The 24189-nt window shown below is 40.5% G+C and overlaps 1 protein-coding gene and 1 pseudogene across 1 annotated transcript; both read right to left on the bottom strand.

Moving 5' to 3' along the window:
- Positions 1-14893: 14893 nt before the first annotated feature.
- Positions 14894-15391, bottom strand: LOC110898760 (probable leucine-rich repeat receptor-like protein kinase At5g49770). The gene has a single exon (XM_022145597.2). It carries the CDS (start codon positions 15389-15391, stop codon positions 14894-14896), a length of 498 nt encoding a protein of 165 aa, XP_022001289.2.
- On the bottom strand, positions 15363-16154 carry LOC118491533 (annotated as a pseudogene).
- Positions 16155-24189: the final 8035 nt, after the last annotated feature.

Below are 24189 nucleotides of genomic sequence, written 5' to 3'. Positions count from 1 at the left end.
TTATCCAATTCAATTCTTCCAACCCAATTCCCACCCGGGAATCCCATGCCTTGGCTGTGTGAACTCACCTTGGTTTGCTCGGTATGCTATGCTCTAGGGTTTATCAAATGTCTAAGTCCGTTACACGCGACCTAGGATATGTTGCACATGATACGATGTAAGTGTTTGCATCAAATTAGGGTTTGCGAGTCATTGGAAATCAAGCAACTGTGTTCTGTGTGCTTATTGTGTACAGGATGATATCACATTCATACACGCAAGATCATACAGTTGTATTCAATATCATACGATCATATATAGAATCATACGTCACGTAATCAGTTCATCGTATCCACATAATTCATGCGTCACACCTTTGCTTTCACATTTCAGTCTAACATGGAGGTTAACATATTTGTCACTGTTAACATACTTCGTATATTCTCGGCGTTGCTAAACTTAACAAGTTTAACTGAGTTAGCGGCTTACGAAAGTGACAAACACATCTTATCAGATTCAATCATTATTTAATACACATTCATGGCCTCATATTAAACACACATCAGAATCAGACAGGGCCTTGCCCTTCATAAAAACTCAGACAAGTGTGGGGGGGTTTCCCCTGTTCAAAACTCGGACAGGAGTCCATTGCATGAAACTCGGACAGAATCAAAAGGGGAAAGGGTTTAAAACTCGGATAGGAGGGGCAAGGGGTTAAAAGTCGGACTATGTGAAGGGTTTTGGGGCTCAAAGGTCGGACAAGGGAACATGGGTCAAAATTCGGACCAAGGGTAGTGGGGATCAAAACTCGGACCCCCTTTCCTTTCAAAACTTCGGACAACATGTTATTCATATGGAAACTCGGACCCATGAGCTTGTTTAAAAGCTCGGACATCATGTGGTTAACAAAACTCGGACCATAAGGGTCTTGGGTTAAAAAGTCGGACCATATCTCAAGGCCACAAAATTCGGACCTCATTTTCTCAAGCTTAAAGGTCGGACAATCATACATGTGAAGAACTCGGACCCTTTAGTCTTACACAAAACTCAGACAACATAACAAGTGAAAACTCGGACCCTTTACATTACACAAAACTCAGACAACATTCAATCATTCATTCTCTGTAATCGAAGCAGTTACGTTTTCTTTACTCAACAGTTACATTCTTACGACTAGAAAACCCTAATTTCATGATTTCATAGTGCAAGATCAAATCAATCAACCGATACTTAACCACAACAATCATCACAAGAACAATCTATCAAGCATGCAACTAATCATCATCATCATTATCACAATTATCCAGAATCAAATCAAAATCACAGAATATATTACATAAGGAACTAGGGTTTTCATGAACACATAATCAAGAATCAAGAATAAAAACAACAATCAATCATTAACAATTTTCCTTGGATGATTCTAGAGAGAATGTGGAAACAAAAGTGATGAATGTCTTGCCAATGATTTGGTGATGATTGCCAGAGAATGTGAACTACGTGCTTGGATTTTTGTGTGTGGTTTAGTGAAGGATTAGGGTTAAGTGTAATTAAATTTTCACTAATTACTCTATACACCCTGAATTATTATATTTTACACAAGCACACCATCTCACAACAATTTCACAGTTTCACCACCAAGTTCACATATTTGACAAGTCTATCACAATTAACAAACAACCATGCACAATCACACAATACGATTCATTGCATCAAAACGTATACAATTCCATAGCAATCAATTGTGCAAATAATTAACTACACAAACAATGAACGTGCAATAAATGCGAAATAGAAATCTTGGAAATTCGAGTTGTCACATTACAGATACAAAACAATCTCATATATAGGATTGAAAGAAAGAAGAAAGTCAAAAACAAGATCCGTGAATTCTGGATCACAGTGAAGACTGGATCACTCCTGCCTTTTTTACCCTCTTATCCTTTTATCCTTTTCTGACATCAACTTGATCAAGTGGATTCATACTCAACATAAGGTGTAACATTTGTGCTTGTAATCATTGTGAACAGTTCAGTTATTAATAAAACAATGTTATTTTATCCCAACGTTTGTTTGGTTGTGTTTTACATTTTTCATGTTTTGACTTTTGTTCAAATTTCAAACTCTACATCGCTTTCTGGAGAATTATACGCAAACTGGTGCGTAAACGTACTCAGTTTAATGCGACAAATACTCCGGAATATCAACATATACTCAACATACCTTAAATAACCTTTACATAACTTAGAAATAAGTTTTGAAGGCTTTGGTATGGCAAAAATAAGTTAATTCGCTTACAGGGACTAAACTTGACAAACTGCGAAAGAATGCCAATTTGAACTATAACAAACATTCTGGAACATGTCCATAAGTTAAACATACCATAAATATCCTTTACATAGCTTAGAAATAGGCTTTGAGGGGTTTGGTATGCTAAAACAAACTTTTGGATCATTCAGGGGCTAAAAGTGTCAAAAAGTGCACAAGTTTGCACTTTCGCGCATAACTTACGTTCTGAATACATCCGGACATCCAAAAATTTATGTAAGCATCCTAATATTATGCCTTAGTGTTTGGCATGAGAAAAATCCATTCGTCGCGTCATTTGGATCGTCTTTCGCGCTTATGCGCATTCCGTCGTAATTAAGCGAACATCGCGATCGTACGGCCAAACGAACCAACATCCGACATATTTTTGAGCATGTTTCATGTCCACAATGTTTAGGCATCATTTTAGGGCCTTAAAGTTGGCTTTACGGGCCTTAGAAGTGTCAGAAATGGCTTAAACATGCAACAGGGACCAAAACTGCCAATTCTGAAAGTTGGTGCAGATCAGACATAGCCAGGCGGCCCGCCTGAGTTTTGTCTGATCCTGATGCGGGCCGCATGGCCCCTTCAGTAGCAGAAACTTTGTTTTCTTGCTAAGATTGGCCTTTCAAACACTCCAAAGGGCAATGCCCTTTTACAATCTGTAGAGTTAGGGTCATTTTGAGCTACCACAACAACTTGACAAGTGTACGCATAAGATCGTGGCACGATATTCAAGAAACGATCCTAACGGCTTTACTTTTCCTATAAATAACCCCCCCCCCCTTTTGGTTAAAATCTCACAAAATCTGATCTAAAGCTCTAAGTTGGAACCTTTGTTTCATACCTGAGCCATTTTGATCTAGATTAGCATTCGGGGACCCTTCGTAAGTGTTCTTTCGTTCTTTTATTAGCTTTTCGAGTCAGAAAGTCAGCATTTTGTTTGACTTTCTGTGTTGACCAGCCTATGGTCAACACGAAGTTCATTGGAACTTCATAACGTGAGCGTGATCACGATGGTTATAGTCCGTAGCAACTATACCTACTGATTTCCACGTTATCTAGGCTCAGTGACAAGTCGTAGTTTCGGCCAAAATGCGCATTCTTGCGTATTTTGTAACCAAACTACTCGTGAGCATCAAAGCCGTTTGTTTTGATGCCAAACCTGTTTTCTAAACTTAGTTAAGCATGTCCTAACATGCTTAGCTCGTCACTTTTAGTTTAGTGCATATATAGGGTCATAAGGTAAGCGATCTAAACAATCGCTTATACTTTCGAACCCGACCCATTTGGTCAATCATTAGGATCCGACCAAACACATTAGGTGACCATAGCTATAACCTTCCAAGGTTATACCTTGTGGTCACGATGTTAGGCGTTCCAAACGCGTTCTACACGAACGACGCGTTAAGGTAGCATAAGCTACCTAAACGGGTCGTAATGGATCGTAAGCACTTAGGTTAGGTTTCATTTTAGTATGTAGGCTCTGTTAAATCATATTTCACGAGTCTCCATACTCGTTTGGTTTACAAACCCGCATACTATCTGATCCTTCCGATTTTGGTCCGGTATATTAATATAGCTACCTATTAGGTGTCGTTTGATATCCCGTGATCTCTAGCATTGTGTGATTATTACACAAGGAAATCAAAGCAATCTCAGGTGAGTACATTGAACCCCTCTTTTACTATATTCCAAACTGTTTTGGGGTGAAACACATGTGCCTACTTGTTACTTTCATGCTTTCCTGTTTTCACATCATATACCGGCTATGTCCGTTAGAACATTATAGTACATGATTTCATTACATTTCATGCTATGTATGCCCATTGTGTGTGTACTTAGTACATTGTTTTACATTACATTTCATGCTATGTATGCCCATTGTGTGCGTACTTAGTACATTGTTTCACATTACATTTCATGTTATGTATGCCCATTGTGTGCGTACTTAGTACATTGTTTCACATTACGTTTCATGCTATTTATGCCCATTGTGTGCATACTTAGTACAATTTCTTACATCACATGCCTTCATTTTGGTATGATATTTGGTTTGTTTAACATGGAACAATACATTCATTAACATTAGCTACGCCGTTCGTTAGTAGGTAGTGGTACCATAGGAATTGACAAATCCCGTTCCTGAAATCCTGGGTTTGTTTGGATTGGAAGGAATGACCGAATTCGATATACATAACTAAGATAAACCTTTAATTTGTTTAAGGGTTTATCGCCACAGTCTCAAGGCTTGAATGTATGCATTTTCACAATACCGCATAAGTGTTTATATCAGTAGAGCCTGCATTGTTCCACAAAACATAACGTTGATTTAAACCATGTTTTACTTCAACACCTTGTTTTGTGCATTTTACATTTAAACACAAGATAACTTGTGTTAGGGTCCTAGAAAGTTATAGTCTAGGTCAAAGCATTACTAATAACCTAATTCCCTATAACCATTGGCTCTGATACCAACTCTTCTGTCACACCCCGGCCGCGTATAACATGCAACCGCGGCGGAAACGCCGGGGAGTGTTGGGACAGAATTAATTGTTTCAAAACCATGGAAACCAAAGTTTCATTTTATTTATTTAACAAGCGTAATACATTGTCTTAAACAGGAAAACAAAGAGTTCGTGACATAATTAAACTAGTCTATCTTCATTTTTAGTCTCTAAGGCACAGGTCCGCCCTAGTGTCATGATCATCATCCTATGGAACAGCTCCTGAAAACACATGTGAAAGTAGGTACGTCAGCATAAAAATGCCTGTGAGATACATAGGTTTTGTGAAAATGGGATTCATAACTTGAGTTTAAAGAAATGTTTAATAACAGTCAGTCATGAACCTTGTAATTTGTCTTGCTTTGTAAACCATTTGAAAAACGATAATATCAGATGATATGTATAGATAAGTGTAAGGTTAAACGAGTAACCAAGTAAAATGAGTTGAATAAGATAAGTTGTTTGTAAAAATAATGTCTTGTGAAGAGTATGTTCTTAGTGTAAAATATAATGTGTCTAAACTGAAATGACTTAGATAACGCTACGATATGTAATATTATACAAGCATTTATATATAGGAAGTACCAGCGGCGTATCCACCATGTTTGTATCATATTACATACGCCACGTTACTCCAATGGTTTGAGAGCCACGCTACTCCAACAGTTGGAGTAACGTGGTTGGAGTAAATGGTTGGAGTAACGTGGCGTATGGTTGGAGTAACGTGGCGTATGTAATATAATACAAACATGGTGGATACGCCGCTGGTACTTCCTATATATAAATGCTTGTATAATATTACATATCGTAGCGTTATCTAAGTCATTTCAGTTTAGACACATTATATTTTACACAAATAACATACTCTTCACAAGACATTATTTTTACAAACAACTTATCTTATTCAACTCATTTTACTTGGTTACTCGTTTAACCTTACACTTATCTATACATATCATCTGATATTATCGTTTTTCAAATAGTTTACAAAGCAAGACAAATTACAAGGTTCATGACTGACTGTTATTAAACATTTCTTTAAACTCAAGTCATGAATCCCATTTTCACAAAACCTATGTATCTCACACGCATTTTTATGCTGACGTACCTACTTTCACATGTGTTTTCAGGAGCTGTTCCATAGGATGATGATCATGACACTAGGGCGGACCTGTGCCTTAGAGACTAAAAATGAAGATAGACTAGTTTAATTATGTCACGAACTCTTTGTTTTCCTGTTTATGACAATGTATTACGCTTGTTAAATAAATAAAATGAAACTTTGGTTTCCATGGTTATGAAACAATTAATTTTGTCCCAACACTCCCCGGCGTTTCCGCCGCGGTTGCATGTTATACGCGGTCGGGGTGTGACAGAAGAGTTGGTATCAGAGCCAATGGTTATAGGGAATTAGGTTATTAGTAATGCTTTGACCTAGACTATAACTTTCTAGGACCCTAACACAAGTTATCTTGTGTTTAGATTTTAAAACATGCACTTCACCCATCTTTAGGTGATAACCACAACGGGAATTTCGATTTTGAATCCGCTTTGAAAATTAATCATCTGTTCTAGGATGATTGATTACTAGGTTTTGAACCCTCTATTATATGGTATTGAACCCCTTTGAATTTTCAAAATCTCGTCAAGGTTTTCGGGTTTTAATAGTGTGAACACGTGCGAACTGGAAGAGTGAATGCCTGTACTCCGGGTTTTCTGTCTAAGGCTAGAGTGTTCGTACAAATCCACATAATCGGACCAGTCACTCTTACCTGGTAACTCTTGGGTTGAGTGTTCACTTATAGGCGAACATGTCTTTGCGATACATTATTTTTGACCCACTTACTTTGACTAGACATTTCGTGTCGCTTGTTTGCTTTGCGATGCATAACCACCATCTTTGCTTTTGTTGATTCTGTTTCATCTCATTCTCTTCATCCAATCATCTCACTCGTTTCCTTTCATGTTTTTCCTCTTTTAGAATGTCTCCTCGACGCGAACACCAGATAGCAACTGCCGAGCTGGCAGAAATTATTGCGCAGCAGATGGCTGCTCAATTCCCAAATCTCTTTGCTCAATGGAACCAAGCCAACAACAACAACAACGGTACATGCAATTTGAAGAACTTTAACTCGGCTAAACCACTCAAGTTTAGTGGTTCTGAGGGAGCAACTGGGCTTCTTCAATGGTTCGAGAGCATCGAGAATACTTTTCGCCACGTGAACTGTCCGGATAATCGCAAGGTCGAGTTTTCTTCAAGCGTGTTTCAGAAGAGGGCTCTTACATGGTGGAATGGGGTAATGAGAGACCGTGGTGCAGAAGTTGCTCTAGCACAAACGTGTGCTGAACTAAGAGCTCTTATGATGAGGGAGTTTTATCCTCGTCATGAGCAACGAGCGTTGGAGAAAGAGTTTGATGATTTGAAGCAAGATAGTGGCGAGCACAGGGCATATACTGATAGGTTTGAGGAGTTGAGTCTACTTTGCCCGACTATGGTCGCCCCACTCGACAAGGCTATCGAAAGGTACATCGACGGCCTGCCTGACTCGGTACAAGACATTATCACTGGTAGCAATCCTACCACACTCCATCAGGCAATCGAGTAATCAGCGACATTGACTGAGTAGCAGATTCGGAAGAATAAATTACACAGGAAGGGTGACAATGGTAAGAAACAGTCATCTGACAAGGAAGATAGCAAGAAAGGTCAAAACAAGAAGGGAAAGGATTCTGGTTCCTCAAGGGGGTCAAGGAAGCGTAAGGCTTCCCAAAATTTTGCTGTCACTGCCCAAGCTAACCAGGCAGCTCCCAACCAACCCGCACAGCCTCCAGCGAAAAAGCCCTATTCAGGGAATGCACCTTTGTGCAATAGGTGCAACAGTCACCATCAGTCGCAACAACAGTGCCGTTTCTGTACTAACTGTGGGAAGTCAGGTCATCTTGTCGATGTTTGTCGGTTTGCTCAAAATCGCGCAGCTCAGAACCCGGCTCAACAAGTTGCTCAGCCTCCTGCTCAGCAACAGGGTCAGGCTGCACGACCAAACTACCTACCAGGTGCTTGTTATAACTGTGGGGATCTGACCACTACAGAAACCGGTGCCCAAGGCTAGCAAACCAGAACCAGAATCAGAATCAGGCTCAGGCTCGAGGGCGAGTCTTCAACATGAATGCTCAAGAGGCACAAGCAGACAATGAAGTGGTGAACGGTACGTTCTTTATTAATAATCAGCCTGCATCTGTTCTTTTTGATTCGGGTGCCGACAAGAGTTTTGTGTCATTGTCTTTTGAGCCAATGCTTCGCATGTCTAGAACGAAACTAGGTAAACCATTGACAGTAGAGGTTGCCAGTGGTGAACCCATTGTTCTTGATTCTGTTCTCCGCAACTGCCAGTTGAACCTTAACGACCATATTTTTCCTATTGACCTCACGCCAATGCAACTTAGAAGCTTCGACGTTATTGTGGGTATGGATTGGTTATCTAAGCATCGCGCAGAGATAGTTTGTTCTGAGAAGATTGTTCGTGTACCGCTGTCGACAGGCGAGATCCTACAGGTTCGTGGTGAGAAGCATGCCGGTGGTCTCAAACTCATGTCTTGTTTTAAAGCACGGAAGTATCTACGGAAGAATTATGTGGCTTTCTTAGCACATATTACAGCAGATAAAGGCAAGGGTAAGTCCATTTCAGATATTCCTGTTGTTCGGGATTATCCAGAGGTTTTCCCTGAAGAGTTACCTGGTCTACCCCCAGCACGCCAAGTCGAGTTCCGTATTGATCTCGTACCTGGTGCAAAACCCATTGCCAGAGCTCCATACCGTCTTGCACCGTCTGAGATGCAAGAGTTGTCTAAGCAGCTTCAGGAGCTCTCCGACAAAGGTTTTATCCATCCTAGCTTTTCACCTTGGGGTGCTCCCGTTCTTTTTGTCATGAAGAAGTATGGATCTTTTAGGAAGTGTATCGATTATCGTGAGCTTAACAAGCTCACCATCAAGAATCGATATCCCCTACCTCGCATTGATGATCTCTTTGATCAATTGCAAGGTGCTTCTTATTTTTCAAAGATTGATCTTCAATCTGGATATCATCAACTCCGTGTGCATGAAGAAGATATTCCCAAGACAGCGTTCCGCACTCGCTATGGGCATTATGAGTTCACAGTCATGCCATTCGGTGTGACTAATGCTCCTGCTGTTTTCATGGACTTGATGAATAGGGTCTGCAAACCTTATTTGGATAAGTTCATCATCGTTTTCATCGATGACATTTTGATATATTCTAAGACGCGAGCTGATCATGAGCAACACCTTCGTCTTACGTTGGAACTCCTAAAGAAAGAGCAACTTTTTGCCAAATTCTCCAAGTGTGAATTTTGGCTTAAAGAGGTTCAATTCTTAGGACACATTGTCAACGATCAAGGTATTCATGTAGATCCCTCCAAGATCAGTGCGATCAAGGATTGGGATACGCCTACTACTCCTACTGAAGTTCGTTCTTTTCTTGGTCTAGCGGGTTATTATCGCCGCTTCATTGAAAATTTCTTGAAGATTGCAGTTCCTCTAACTGCTCTAACTCAGAAGAACAAGCCATTTGATTGGGGATTCAAACAAGATGAAGCATTTCTGACTTTGAAACAAAAACTTTGCGACGCGCCTGTTCTAACCTTGCCTGAGGGCAATGATGATTTCGTCGTTTATTGCGACGCATCTAAATTAGGTCATGGCTGCATCCTGATGCAAAGAAACAAAGTTATAGCATACGCATCGAGGCAGTTGAAGATACATGAGAAAAACTACATCACTCATGATCTTGAATTGGGTGCAGTTGTCTTCGCTCTTAAGATCTGGAGACACTATTTGTACGGTACAAAATGTGTGGTTTTCACGGACCACAAAAGTCTTCAGCATATCTTCAATCAGAAAGAGCTCAACATGAGGCAGCGACGTTGGGTTGAACTTCTAAACGACTATGACTGCGAAATTCGCTACCATCCTGGTAAGGCGAATGTCGTAGCCGATGCATTGAGTCGCAAGGAACGTACTAAGCTTCATTGTGTTCGTGTCCAATCTGTTATTCAAGCTCAATTCGACATCCAAGCCCGTATTTTTCAGGCTCAACAATCTTGTGTTTCACAAGGTTTGATGGATTAGGAATTTCCTTATCACATAACACCTGCTCTTGAACTGAAGGACAATGGATCATATTACTTCATGGACCGTTTATGGGTCCCAAGCCAAGATAATCTTCGTACCTTGCTTATGGATGAAGCCCATAAGTCACGTTATTCTATTCATCCTGGCTCAGATAAGATGTATAAGGATCTTCGTATTCAATATTGGTGGCCTGGTATGAAGAAAGATATTGCCTTATATGTATCAAAATGCCTTACTTGTCTTAAGGTTAAGGCTGAACATCAGCGTCCTTCTGGTTTATTGGAGCAACCAGATATCCCAGTTTGGAAATGGGAAAACATTACTATGGATCTCATTACTAAACTCCCACGCACAAAGAAAGGTCACGATGCCATCTGGGTAGTCGTTGATCGTCTTACCAAGTCAGCGCATTTCTTGCCAATCCGTGAGGATTTTTCGGCTGACAAACTTGCTCAAATCTACGTAGATGAAATTGTAGCTCGACATGGTGTTCCTTTGAACATCATTTTTGACAGAGATGCTCGTTTCACTTCTCATTTTTGGAGAACCATGCAGTCTGCTATGGGGTCCCAACTCAATCTGAGCACAGCTTATCATCCACAAACGGATGGCCAATCTGAAAGAACAATCCAGATACTAGAGGATATGCTTAGAGCTTGTGTGATCGATTTTGGTGGTAGTTGGGATTCACATCTTCCATTGATTGAATTCTCCTACAACAACAGTTATCACTCCAGCATCAACATGGCTCCTTTCGAGGCTCTCTATCGTCGAAAATGTTGTTCACCAGTCTGCTGGAATGAGATTGGCGAGGCTCAGTCTTACTGGAATGATAACCTTCAGACAACTAGAAGCCGTCAAAAGAGTTACGCGGACCTAAAATGCAAGCCCTTGGATTTTCAAGTCGGTGATCGTGTATTACTTAAGGTCTCACCTTGGAAAGGTGTGATCAGATTTGGAAAGAAAGGAAAACTTGCACCTAGATACGTTGGACCATTCAAGATCGTCGAAAGAATCGGTAAGGTAGCCTACAGACTTGAATTACCTCCTGAACTTGGAAATGTTCATCCAACCTTTCACGTGTCCAATCTCAAGAGGTGTTTAGCTGATGAGAACCTCCACATACCGCTTGACGAAATTCGTGTTGATAAAACACTGAAATTTGTTGAGAAACCGGTGGAAATCATGGAACGTGAAGTCAAGTGGCTTAAACGCAAGCGCATTACTTTGGTCAAGGTTCGTTGGGAATCTAAGCGTGGGCCCGAGTTTACTTGGGAACGTGAAGATCAAATGAAGGCGAAATATCCGCATCTTTTTCCACGAGTTTCCTCTAAATAAATTTCGGGACGAAATTTCCACAAGTAGGGGAGACTGTAACATTTGTGCTTGTAATCATTGTGAACAGTTCAGTTATCAATAAAACAATGTTATTTTATCCCAACGTTTGTTTGGTTGTGTTTTACATTTTTCATGTTTTGACTTTTGTTCAAATTTCAAACTCTACATCGCTTTCTTGAGAATTATACGCAAACTGGTGCGTAAACGTACTCAGTTTAATGCGACAAATACTCCGGAACATCAACATATACTCAACATACCTTAAATAACATTTACATAACTTAGAAATAAGTTTTGAAGGCTTTGGTATGGCAAAAACAAGTTAATTCGCTTACAGGGACTAAACTTGACAAACTGCGAAAGTATGCCAATTTGAACTATAACAAACATTCCGGAACATGTCCATAAGTTAAATATACCATAAATATCCTTTACATAGCTTAGAAATAGGCTTTGAGGGGTTTGGTATGCTAAAACAAACTTTTGGATCATTCAGGGCTAAAAGTGTCAAAAAGTGCACAAGTTTGCACTTTCGCGCATAACTTACGTTCTGAATACATCCGGACATCCAAAAATTTATGTAAGCATCCTAATATTATGCCTTAGTGTTTGGCATGAGAAAAATCCATTCGTCGCGTCATTTGGATCGTCTTTCGCGCTTATGCGCATTCCATCGTAATTAAGCGAACATCGCGATCGTATGGCCAAACGAACCAACATCCGACATATTTTTGAGCATGTTTCATGTCCACAATGTTTAGGCATCATTTTAGGGCCTTAAAGTTGGCTTTACGGGCCTTAGAAGTGTCAGAAATGGCTTAAACATGCAACAGGGACCAAAACTGCCAATTCTTAAAGTTGGTGCAGATCAGACATAGCCAGGCGGCCCGCCTGAGTTTTGTCTGATCCTGATGTGGGCCGCATGGCCCCTTCAGTAGCAGAAACTTTGTTTTCTTGCTAAGATTGGCCTTTCAAACACTCCAAAGGGCAATGCCCTTTCACAATCTGTAGAGTTAGGGTCATTTTGAGCTACCACAACAACTTGACAAGTGTACGCATAAGATCGTGGCACGATATTCAAGAAACGATCCTAACGGCTTTACTTTTCCTATAAATACCCCCCCCCCCTTTGGGTTAAAATCTCACAAAATCTGATCTAAAGCTCTAAGTTGGAACCTTTGTTTCATACCTGAGCCATTTTGATCTAGATTAGCATTCGGGGAGCCTACGTAAGTGTTCTTTCGTTCTTTTATTCGCTTTTCGAGTCCAAAAGTCAGCGTTTTGTTTGACTTTCTGTGTAACCAAACTACTCGTGAGCATCAAAGCCGTTTGTTTTGATGCCAAACCTGTTTTCTAAACTTAGTTAAGCATGTCCTAACATGCTTAGCTCGTCACTTTTAGTTTAGTGCATATATAGGGTCGTAAGGTAAGCGATCTAAACAATCGCTTATACTTTCGAACCTAACCCATTTGGTCGATCATTAGGATCCGACCAAACACATTAGGTGACCATAGCTATAACCTTCCAAGGTTATACCTTGTGGTCACGATGTTAGGCGTTCCAAACGCGTTCTACGCGAACGACGCGTTAAGGTAGCATAAGCTACCTAAACGGGTCGTAATGGATCGTAAGCACTTAGGTTAGGTTTCATTTTAGTATGTAGGCTTTGTTAAATCATATTTCACGAGTCTGCATACTCGTTTGGTTTACAAACCCGCATACTATCCGATCCTTCCGATTTTGGTCCGGTATATTAATATAGCTACCTATTAGGTGCCGTTTGATATCCCGTGATCTCTAGCATTGTGTGATTATTACACAAGGAATTCAAAGCAATCTCAGGTGAGTACATTGAACCCCTCTTTTACTGTATTCCAAACTGTTTTGGGGTGAAACACATGTGCCTACTTGTTACTTTCATGCTTTCCTGTTTTCACATCATATACCGGCTATGTCCGTTAGTACATTATAGTACATGATTTCATTACATTTCATGCTATGTATGCCCATTGTGTGCGTACTTAGTACATTGTTTTACATTACATTTCATGCTATGTATGCCCATTGTGTGCGTACTTAGTACATTGTTTCACATTACATTTCATGCTATTTATGCCCATTGTGTGCATACTTAGTACAATTGCTTACATCACATGCCTTCATTTTGGTATGACATTTTGTTTGTTTAACATGGAACAATACATTCATTAACATTAGCTACGCCGTTCGTTAGTGGGTAGTGGTACCATAGGAATTGACAACTCCCGTTCCTGAAATCCTGGGTTTGTTTGGATTGGAAGGAATGACCGAATTCGATATACATAACTAAGATAAACCTTTAATTTGTTTAAGGGTTTATCGCCACAGTCTCAAGGCTTGAATGTATGCATTTTCACAATACCGCATAAGTGTTTATATCAGTAGAGCATGCATTGTTCCACAAAACATAACGTTGATTTAAACCATGTTTTACTTCAACACCTTGTTTTGTGCATTTTACATATGGTTTAGTTGATACATCTCACTTACCATACAAGATATATTTTGGGTACACATTACATGATCTACATTAAACATAAACATTTTGACATTGATATACATACTTGGTGGTTTACATTGAACATAGACATTTCGATATAGTTTACACAATAACACTTGACAATTGATTTATACATGAACAATTTACATGGTGGTTGGTTTGGGTAAATGGTTGGAGTAACGTGGCGTATGTAATATGATACAAACATGCTGGATACGCCGCTGGTACTTCCTATATATAAATGCTTGTATAATATTACATATCGTAGCGTTATCTAAGTCATTTCAGTTTAGACACATTATATTTTACACAAATAACATACTCTTCACAAGACATTATTTTTACAAACAACTTATCTTATTCAACTCATTTTACTTGGTTACTCGTTTAACCTTACACTTATCTATACATATCATCTGATATTATCGTTTTTCAAATGGTTTACAAAGCAAGACAAATTACAAGGTTCATGACTGACTGTTATTAAACATTTCTTTAAACTCAAGTCATGAATCCCATTTTCACAAAACCTATGTATCACACAGGCATTTTTATGCTGACGTACCTACTTTCACATGTGTTTTCAGGAGCTGTTCCATAGGATGATGATCATGACACTAGGGCGGACCTGTGCCTTAGAGACTAAAAATGAAGATAGACTAGTTTAATTATGTCACGAACTCTTTGTTTTCCTGTTTAAGACAATGTATTACGCTTGTTAAATAAATAAAATGAAACTTTGGTTTCCATGGTTATGAAACAATTAATTCTGTCCCAACACTCCCCGGCGTTTCCGCCGCGGTTGCATGTTATACGAGGCCGGGGTGTGACATAAGGAGGCATTACCCACAGTTATAAATAGCTGAGGATTTGAGCAATACGCGACAATACGCGACATAGTAGTGTTGTCACATTGGGCGAATGAAAAAAATGAATAGCATCCAATATTATGTGTACAACGTATAAACAAATACATAAAACCTCTATAGTTTCTAGTTCTCATTATACACAAATAAAAAGAAAATAACACAACATTTAACAATTCATGGAACTAGTTGATTATGCAAATATTTCTACTTGGGATCCAACTTTGTAGGGAAATGGTCACCGCTATAAGCAAACAGACTGTCATTAGTATAAGGATGTTCACTTCCCTTATTCGTGTAACCATAGGAAGCTGAATTTGATGCCGACTCAGCATTCAGGTTAAGACCCGCAACTTCCATAATGCTCTCAATCTCTTTCACAACTTCACTCATCGTCGGTCTTCGATCTCCTGTTTCTTCCACACACCGCAACGCGATGTCTACAAATCTTTCCAAACCTTTTAGTTGGGTGGACAAACCGATGGTCGGGTCAAGCACATCTTGTAGGTTGTATAGCTCTTTACTTCTATCCATTGCTTCTTTCACTTCTCTCACAATGTGCTTCCCTTTCTCGATCGGGTTTCGTGTTGTTATTAGCTCCAACAATACAACCCCAAAGCTATAAGCATCACTATTTTCTGTCAGTTGGTTTGTCATATAATACATGGGTCCATGTAACCCTGCATCAAACCAAATGGCATACATTTTCAGATCATATTCTTAACATACATAACTTTGTTTTATTATTTAAAATGAACACTTGTTACAGATGGTATGAAACTAATTATCAAAAACATATACTGACCATTGTCCCTTTGACTTGAGTAGTAACATGAGTCCTATTTGCATCACCAAGTGACTTGGATAGCCCGAAATCCGCCACCTTTGCAACTAAGCGTTCATCTAACAAGACATTGTTTGTTTTGACTCTCTATGTATGATTGGAGGATCGGTAAGATCAAGCAAGTATTGTAATCCTTTTGCAGATCCCAGTGCTATTCGAAGTCTTCTTATCCAATCCAGTCTAAATCCAGATCTCCCTGCGTGTATCAAGCACGTTAGAATATTAAATGAATATCTAATGCTTAGCTGTAAATGAAATGATAAAGTTACCTGAAAGGCTGTCTTTGACGGTACCATTCACAATAAACTCATAAACCAACATTTATTCACCTTGATCCAAACAGAAACCTACAAGGCTGACAAGATTCTTGTGATGAACTCTTGAAAGAAGTTCAATCTCAGTTTTGAACTCAAGTCCACCCTGTGTTGATCCCCGTGTAGCCCTTTTATTGGCGACTAACTGCCCATTTGGTAGACTGCCTTTGTATACCTACACACAATAATCTCATCAACTCATTATGTAAAAAGACCAACATTAATCATCTTCTTTGAACTCTATACATGTAGAGTTATCAATTTCAAACCCTTTACGTAAATAAAGTACCATTGGGTTATCTTTATCCATATTGCATGAGACGAGTCAAATGAATAACTGTGACTTACATTTAAAACGTTACTGTTATGAATAACTGAAAATGGAATGGGTCGAAAACTCATATTTCTAAACCGTGTTGCGAATGGATTTCAAGGAACTTTAATGGTTTACAAACGATTTAGACTAAACATACCGGTTTTACAAAACACATGCGTATTTACGAAACGTGCATGATTTTCATGACTTGAGACGGGAATGTCCTAGTTACAACAACGGGACTGGGTTGGTCTGCGTATGCAAAACGAGACAACCCAATGGGTTCATGTCCCCCTTTTCTTTTAAACATTTTCGGTTTTATAACTCTCGGGGGGAACTATACATGTTACTTTGTTTGACAACCCTCACTAAATCAGGTATCAGTACGACTTAATTAATAATTAATTACTGCTTAATTACTATGCCTACCTGAAATTGTGGATAAACTACTACTTGATTACTGATACATGCACATACCTGCATCATACTTTATTTACTGTCACTACATTATTTACATGCTGAACTTTAGTGACAAGCATGATGCACAAAAGCACAGTAGCACAATGAACGGATAACCTATCAAAACATGCTGATAAAGCCAGCATCAGGCAGACACTGCCTCTAAGGCCTGTATGAGCCAGAAATATTTTACTACACTAGTAGAGAGTGTAGGGATATAAGGGTTGTAGAACTGCGTCTCTAGGAATAAGTTACAGTGACAGGATGTGCCTACAACGTACTCTAAGTACAAAATTCAGCACTTGGTTAACTAATAAAGTGCCAAAACATGAGAAAAATATTACTAGACACTTTCCAAAGTGTCGGGAATAAGTCATGTCACTAAAAATAATAATAACGACACTTTAAAGCTTTGCTAAGCGCTTCAACGGATTACTATCCAACCGAACAACCGGACTTTACCCGGAACATGAAAATATTGCCATTTACATTGTTTATCTTTTTCTGAGCCAGTTAGGGTCCCCGAATACCTTAACACCCGCTTTAATGCATAACACGTTAGTAACCGGGTTAATCCCTAAACTAACTTAACTTAACTAACTAATACCTAATGTTTAGTTGGAAATGAACCGGGTAACCCCCCCCCCTAACCAAACCGTCCCCAAGAGGGACACCTCATGTCCTTCATTTGATTAATTTAATCATACTTGTCCCATATCAAGAAAGCACATGAACCATTGGATTGTGAACTTGAAGTTGCCTATAAGATCTAGTCTTGGCACACCATATCATTCACTTAACATTTCACCATCAAAACTCTCCCTCTCCTCTCTATAAACTCTCGGCCGAACACCCCTATATCATCCATCCATATTTCGATTTTGTTCAAGCTATTTCAAGATCATACAAGTGCTAAGGATCACACACGAGGAGGCTTGGTGCATTCGGAACTCGAAGGACCTCATCTCATTTCTTTTATCCACTCATTCTTCGACTAGAATCTTCCCTAGCCTCGAGCTAGTAGTAAGTTACTATAAACACCCTCTCGATCTATTTTAAAGTGGTTAAAACGATATATGACGGATAAAACTCGTAAACATACAAGATGAGATGTAAAAGTGTACTAAAAATGACGAATATGTTGGTTAATAGCACAAGGGTTGTGTAAATCTTGGAAGATTTGTTTTGTGTAATTATTTAGTGCCGATCTATGTTGTGGTAGCTCGGATCATCGTCTAACCCGGATTGGTCATGATCATGGATCATGACATACAATTTGTTTTAATGTAACAAGGGTTAAGTGATGAAACTCTACCATACACGAATCATGAACTTGTGTAAAAACGATTTTTCTTATGAAAAAGTGTTTAAAACTAGTAGATCTACGGATCTACAAGCGGTATTTTCAAAGGACCAAGTGTCAAAGAAATCATATTTTCCGAAACCGGACCTTACACAAACAAGAATGATTTTTAAAACACACAAGTGTGTAAACACTTGTGTAACGCTAAGTTTCGACAAAGAACTAGTTTTGTAAAATTTTACAAGAAGTTGTAAAGATGGAATTTCTTTAAAAGAGAGGTTTTTGCGAAACCGGATTGATTTATATGAAGATCCACTAAAAGTAATGGGATTTACTTCATAGTTTTGGAAAAACTACAAGTTCATGTGATTCTGGCGATTTACATATTTATTGACTAGTTCGCTGCTTTGAACATTGTTTTGATTGAATGAGAAGATTGTTGGTTTGATTTATAAAAGAAAATGATACGTTTGAAAGCGTGGTCACCTCCAGTTACAGGGGCGACTCTGGCGAAATTTTTCCAAAAACCTAACACTTAGAAATATTTCCACTATAAGTGTTAGAAATACATTTTGACTTGTTTTCAAATTATAGATTTCGCCACGACTTTATTTACAAAATATCGGAGGTGGAATTTCACAAAATAAAACTTGATAAATATATATTTAGTATATATATTCTTCATAACGTCACTTGTTATGTGTTTATGATTATTTTGTGAAATATACAAATATTATTTTTAGGGTAAAAATAATATTACCGTGTTAACGAATCCAAAATAATACAAACGCCTTTACGATAAATATTTAAGTTGCAACGGTATAGTTTATACCACCTGACCTTTAAAACGTAACTTACGCATTTAAGGAAATATTATGAACGCGTATTTTTGTCAAGGTATTATTTTGGGAAAAATCATATGTATTAAAATATAATATTTTTGGGAAGAATATTTATATTTTGGAATAAGAAGTAAAATATATATTAAGTGAGACTTAATGATATATTCCGAAGTTATACGAACGCTCATGTATTAAATCCCCCATCCTTGGGAAGGAAAATAATTACCAAGTATATACAGAATGTAAACATGAAATAGTTGTCTAACTATTTCCCAAAAACTTAAACCATAAAGCTAAGGCACGGCCGTCCGTCTAAGAGACTTAGTACATGTAGGTCGTCGCACAGCTGCTTGATCAGGAGATATACTTGGTAGAGACGCACCACTGTGAGTTCATGTCCCCCTTTTCTCTTAACTGTTTTCAGTTTTCTAAACTGCGGGGGTGAAATACATGTTACTTTGATTACAAGTACTTTATACATGGTATGATTAGCGTAAGGAGGTTTACTACTTAGATCATGTGAGTGGGTAGGCAGAAACTTGAGGCCATTAATACTCAGGGTAGGACCGAGGGACAGGAGCGGTAGATCTATCTGGGTGTAGCGAGCCCAGCCCCAGGCCCAACAGTACGGACCTCGGGGTGACTTTGTGCCCAACGCATAAATCTGCTAGGTTTGAGTCTTCCTACTTGCACTTCACACATATCAATGGCCTTGCAAACCATTGGTGATCTCTTTTTCCTTATTTGCTACATACCAGGGTTTTTATACATACAAAGGTTTATTTACTCACTTACACATGAACTCGCTCAACATTATTGTTGATTTTTCAACTTACATGTATTTCAAGGAATTAAAGGATCTGGCGTGGTATGACACGTTTTCCCATTGCGCTAGTTACGAGGTCATCCGGGTTTAGGGGATGTGACTTTTTCCTGGATGAGTCACAGTCCTTAAACTGTGTTTATGTCATGTTGATGTTTGTGAACAATGTTTATGTTATTAGATTTTAATTCACGTTGCATGTGTCAACGTCTTCAGACAATGTTGTTGTATTTGGTTTCTAAAACCTAATTTAATGGATGATCTTGCATGGTTTTATTTCATATAGCTTTGTTATGGTTAAGCTATGGTATTAAGAAGTCACACCAAAATAACCACGCTTCCGCAAAGCCAGGGTGTGACAGCTTGGTATTAGAGCCCTGATCATAGCGAACTAGGATTCCTTCTCGAGTCTAGACTATGATCACTAGGGCTCTCACGAAAACATTTTTACACTGCATACCACGTAAGTCCAGATCCAAAACGTTTTTATAGACAAATGTTGAGCACATTTTATTTATTATTTTTAGGCTCAGTCTGGGAGGCTGAGGCTCGGTCTGAGAGGCCGAGGCTCGTTCTTGGAGGCCAAGGTAGTTGGCTAGTGGGACTAGGGAATCAGTCTGAGAGGCTGGGAGAATCGGCTAGTGGGACTAGGATGAGCAGTCTGAGAGGCTGGGAAGAATTTGGCTAGTGGGACTAGGAAGAGCAGTCTGAGAGGCTGGGAAGAATTTGGCTAGTGGGACTAGGAAGAGCAGTCTGAGAGGCTGGGAGAATTGGCTAGTGGGACTAGGAATATCAGTCTGGGAGGCTGGGAGGCTAGTGGGACTAGGAGAATTATTTGATTGCTTACTTGGTGACTAATGTGTTTACCTGATTGTATTTGTATGACTGATTATTTGTGCATATTTGTGTTTATGTTACAGACACATGGACTCGTCCGGCACTGGTGATTCAGACACCACGGGCCCTAGACCCAGAGTATTAGACAACCTAGAGTCTTCAGAGCGCGAGGTTCACACATTCGACGTTACTAGCACAGACGAGGATGACTTTCAGCCCTTTGCGTTACCTGATGGTGCTGATGAGCTCGCTGATGGCCCTTTGGCCGGGGACCTACCGCTCGTAGAGATTCCTGCTCCCATACCTTTGGCCGTTTATCCTGCTTACGATATACTTCTCGACGCTGACGCTGATGGCGACGTCGATCTGTTTGATAATGAGCCCCTAGAGGATGAGGTTCAGGGCGAGGCCCTTCTAGCTGCAGGTGATCTTTTGTTACTCGCAGATGCTCCAGCTGGGGAGTCACCTGCACACTCACCGGTCCCAGACTCCTTCGAGTCTGTGGCCTCCACACCGTCACACACTCAGAGTGCACAACACTTTTCCCACGGTTCAGACTCTGACAGGGCATCCTCTGTTGCCCCTTCTCCGAGCTTTGCTTTCGACCACGATGTTGAGGAGGATTCTGATCCTGTCTTTCCCCCAGGATTCGACCCAGACCAGGAGATAGAGTTCATCCACTAGGATCAGCCCCTGGTTGACCCAGTAGACCCAGTTGACCCTACATTCGCTGACGATGCAGATTTTGATATGGAGTTCGTTGACCCCGAGCCTGCCGTGGCCCTTGAGCCGGTAGCCGCTCTAGACCCTGCGTTTGAGCATGACCCAGTTCATGCTGGCGCACCCGTTATTGATCCTGTGATTGCTGACCCACCCATTGATGATCACCCGGTTGATGCTCCACTATTAGAGGGTGACCATGTTGTTGCTGCTGACCTTGTCGATGCCCCTTTCATCAATGTACCTGTTGACCCTCTTGTTGCACCCCATCATGATCCTATGCGTGTGCAGTTTGATCGTGCACTTTTTGAGGCACAGATTGACCCACGAGATGAGCACGCCCAGCATGGGTGGATTCCTGCTGATGATGAGATCCCACCTATTCCCCCTCATACCACCGATGTATGCCACATTGATACCTCTTTTTCGTTCCCTCAGTTTACACCTCCAGCTCGACCTGGAGAGGGTTCTTCGGCTCATCCTTTTGGACACGTACCGACACCTATCCCAGTTGTACCACAGTTTTCACCACCTGTTATGCCACCGACCGACCCCTACCACATGGGATACTCTATTGAGGACGTTCTGATGTCATTTGTTGTCCAGCACGAGGCACTCACACAGCGCATTCAGGAGCTTGAGAGAGCTCGGCCACCGTCGTGCCAGTGTCAGGGTCAGACCCACCCTACTTCTTCGCAGCACCCTCGACCTCTGTTACCTGACTATGCTGCACGTCTTTTGGCACTAGAGCAGCAGGTTGCTTCTTGGTTGCGTACCCAGAGAGCCATGGAGGATGACTGGCTCCATTTGCGTCGTTTGTTCTACACCCACTTTCCCCCTCCTCCACCGCCATCAGTGTAGAGCTCTTCAGTACCGTATGGGTAGACGTTGGTGAGAAGACGACGATTGCTTTGACTGCACAGCATTTTTGGAGACTACATTCTGATTCTGACTTTTGACATGTATATGGATGTATTCACACTGATTTGATATATTTTTGGAGTGGGGTGATGTAGCCCTTAGTCACTAATGATGTATGACACTATTATGTACCTGTACACTTTACTATGTGGTCTCGATATATGGCAATCGCAGTATTCTCATCATATATGATGTTTGATTGATTATTTATGTTTTATGACATGGGATGTTGAGTGATTGATATGATTGTAACATGGGATGTTATGTGATTAGTCTATTTATAACATGAGATGTTATGTACTATTACTATCATTATATACGTACGCTTTATTATGGCCTGACCAACGAGAACACATCTTTTAGAAGATGCCGAGACGTCAAACGCCGATGCCTACCAATGAGTCAGAACTCCAGCAAATCATCGCTGCTGCCATCGCGCAATACACCGCCTCTCAAGGAGGGACTAGTGGAAGTAACTCCGGCAATACTGGCAACAACAATCCACCTCATGGTAATACTAAGTCATTAAGACATACCATGACCTAATTGAACATCCATAGCAAAGATGCTAATGCCATTCATATGTTGTAACGTATGTGCAGGGTGCACCTACAAGCCGTTTCTAGACTGCAAGCCTGTCAACTTTGATGGCACTAGAGTTGCTGTCGCCTTTGTTCGTTGGGCTGAGAAAACTGAATCTGTTCTTCGCATGAGCAAATATGCACCAGACCAGCAAGTCACCTACATTTCTGGGCTACTCTTGGATGGAGCCCTATCTTAGTGGAATTTGCAAGTGCAGACTCTAGGAGAAGCTGCTGCCTACGCACTAACCTGGACCGAACTAAAGGAACTTATGCGCAAAAAGTACTGCTCTCGCGCGGAAATCCAAAGATTGGAAACTGAGTTCTGGCATTTGAAAATGGAAGGTCCGAAGACCGCGGAATATGTTCAGAGGTTCCATGACTTATCGCATGTGGTACCTTATATGGTCACTCCAGAATTCAAGCGGATTGAACGCTTCATTTGGGGATTAGCTCCTCAAATCATAAGCATGGTGACCTCATCCAAGCCTGCGACAATTACTGAGGCAATTGATCTGAGCGTGGCTCTCACAGAGGAGGCTATCCGCCTGAACAAGTTCGATGAGAACGAGGCAAAGAAGAAAGAGACTCACGTTGAGTCATCAGGAGGTAACAAACGGAAGTTCTCGAACTTCAAGCAAGGCACCAATGGGGTTGTCAAGAAAGGAGAGTCAAGCGCGCCAGCTCAGGTTACAGCTGGTAGTGGAAAGAAAGGAAAAGGATATATGGGCACCCAGCCCAAGTGCAACACTTGCCAGCGTCACCATTCTGGCCGATGTGGTTTGAAAGTATGTGAAGCATGTGGGAAACCTGGCCACTTGAAGGATTCTTGTTGGGCCATTACTGGCCAGGGAGGCCAGGGAGGATTTGGAAACAGAAACAATAACCGGGGTGGAATCGGAAATCGCCCACAAGGAAACAATGGAGGTAATGGGAATCGAGGTAACAATGCGAATCAAGCGGGCGCCGTGAATCGTAACCAGAGGAATAATCAAGCTGGAAATGGTGGTGGAAACGGGCAAAGACCTGGATGCTTTAACTGTGGTGATGTTGGGCACTACAAGAGAAACTGCCCAGAAATGAACCAAGCCCGGGGAAGAGTGTTTAATATTGAAGCAAGGGAAGCGCGCCAGGACCCCAATGTCGTTACTGGTACGTTCCCTGTAAACCAACGCTATGCATCCGTTTTCTTTGATACTGGTGCCGATTATAGCTTCGTATCGTTAGAGTCTAAGAATATGCTTGGGTTAGCCGCTAGTAAGTTAGATATTCCATACTCAATCGAATTGGCCAATGGAAAGTTAGTAGAAGCCAATGAAGTTGTCAGAGGCTGTGTGATCGAATTGGGAGAGCGTGAGTTTGCTCTGGATCTACTACCAGTCCAGTTAGGAAGCTTCGACGTGGTGGTAGGAATGGATTGGTTATCAGGCAACAAGGTTGAGATAGTTTGTCACGAAAAGGTTGTTCGTATCCAAACCGAAGATGGTGAAACAATTGTGGTTCACGGAGAGAAGCGTGATACGCTGTTAAGAATTATCAGCTG

Source organism: Helianthus annuus, chromosome 4 (genome assembly GCF_002127325.2).
Source record: "Helianthus annuus cultivar XRQ/B chromosome 4, HanXRQr2.0-SUNRISE, whole genome shotgun sequence".
Classification (NCBI taxonomy): Eukaryota; Viridiplantae; Streptophyta; class Magnoliopsida; order Asterales; family Asteraceae; genus Helianthus; species Helianthus annuus.
This window is presented reverse-complemented; position numbering and strand designations above follow the sequence as displayed.

Excerpts from the sequence above, each read along its gene's own strand:
- LOC110898760 (XM_022145597.2), bottom strand. The coding sequence starts at position 15,391 with ATGTATGCCATTTGGTTTGATGCAGGGTTACATGGACCCATGTATTAT.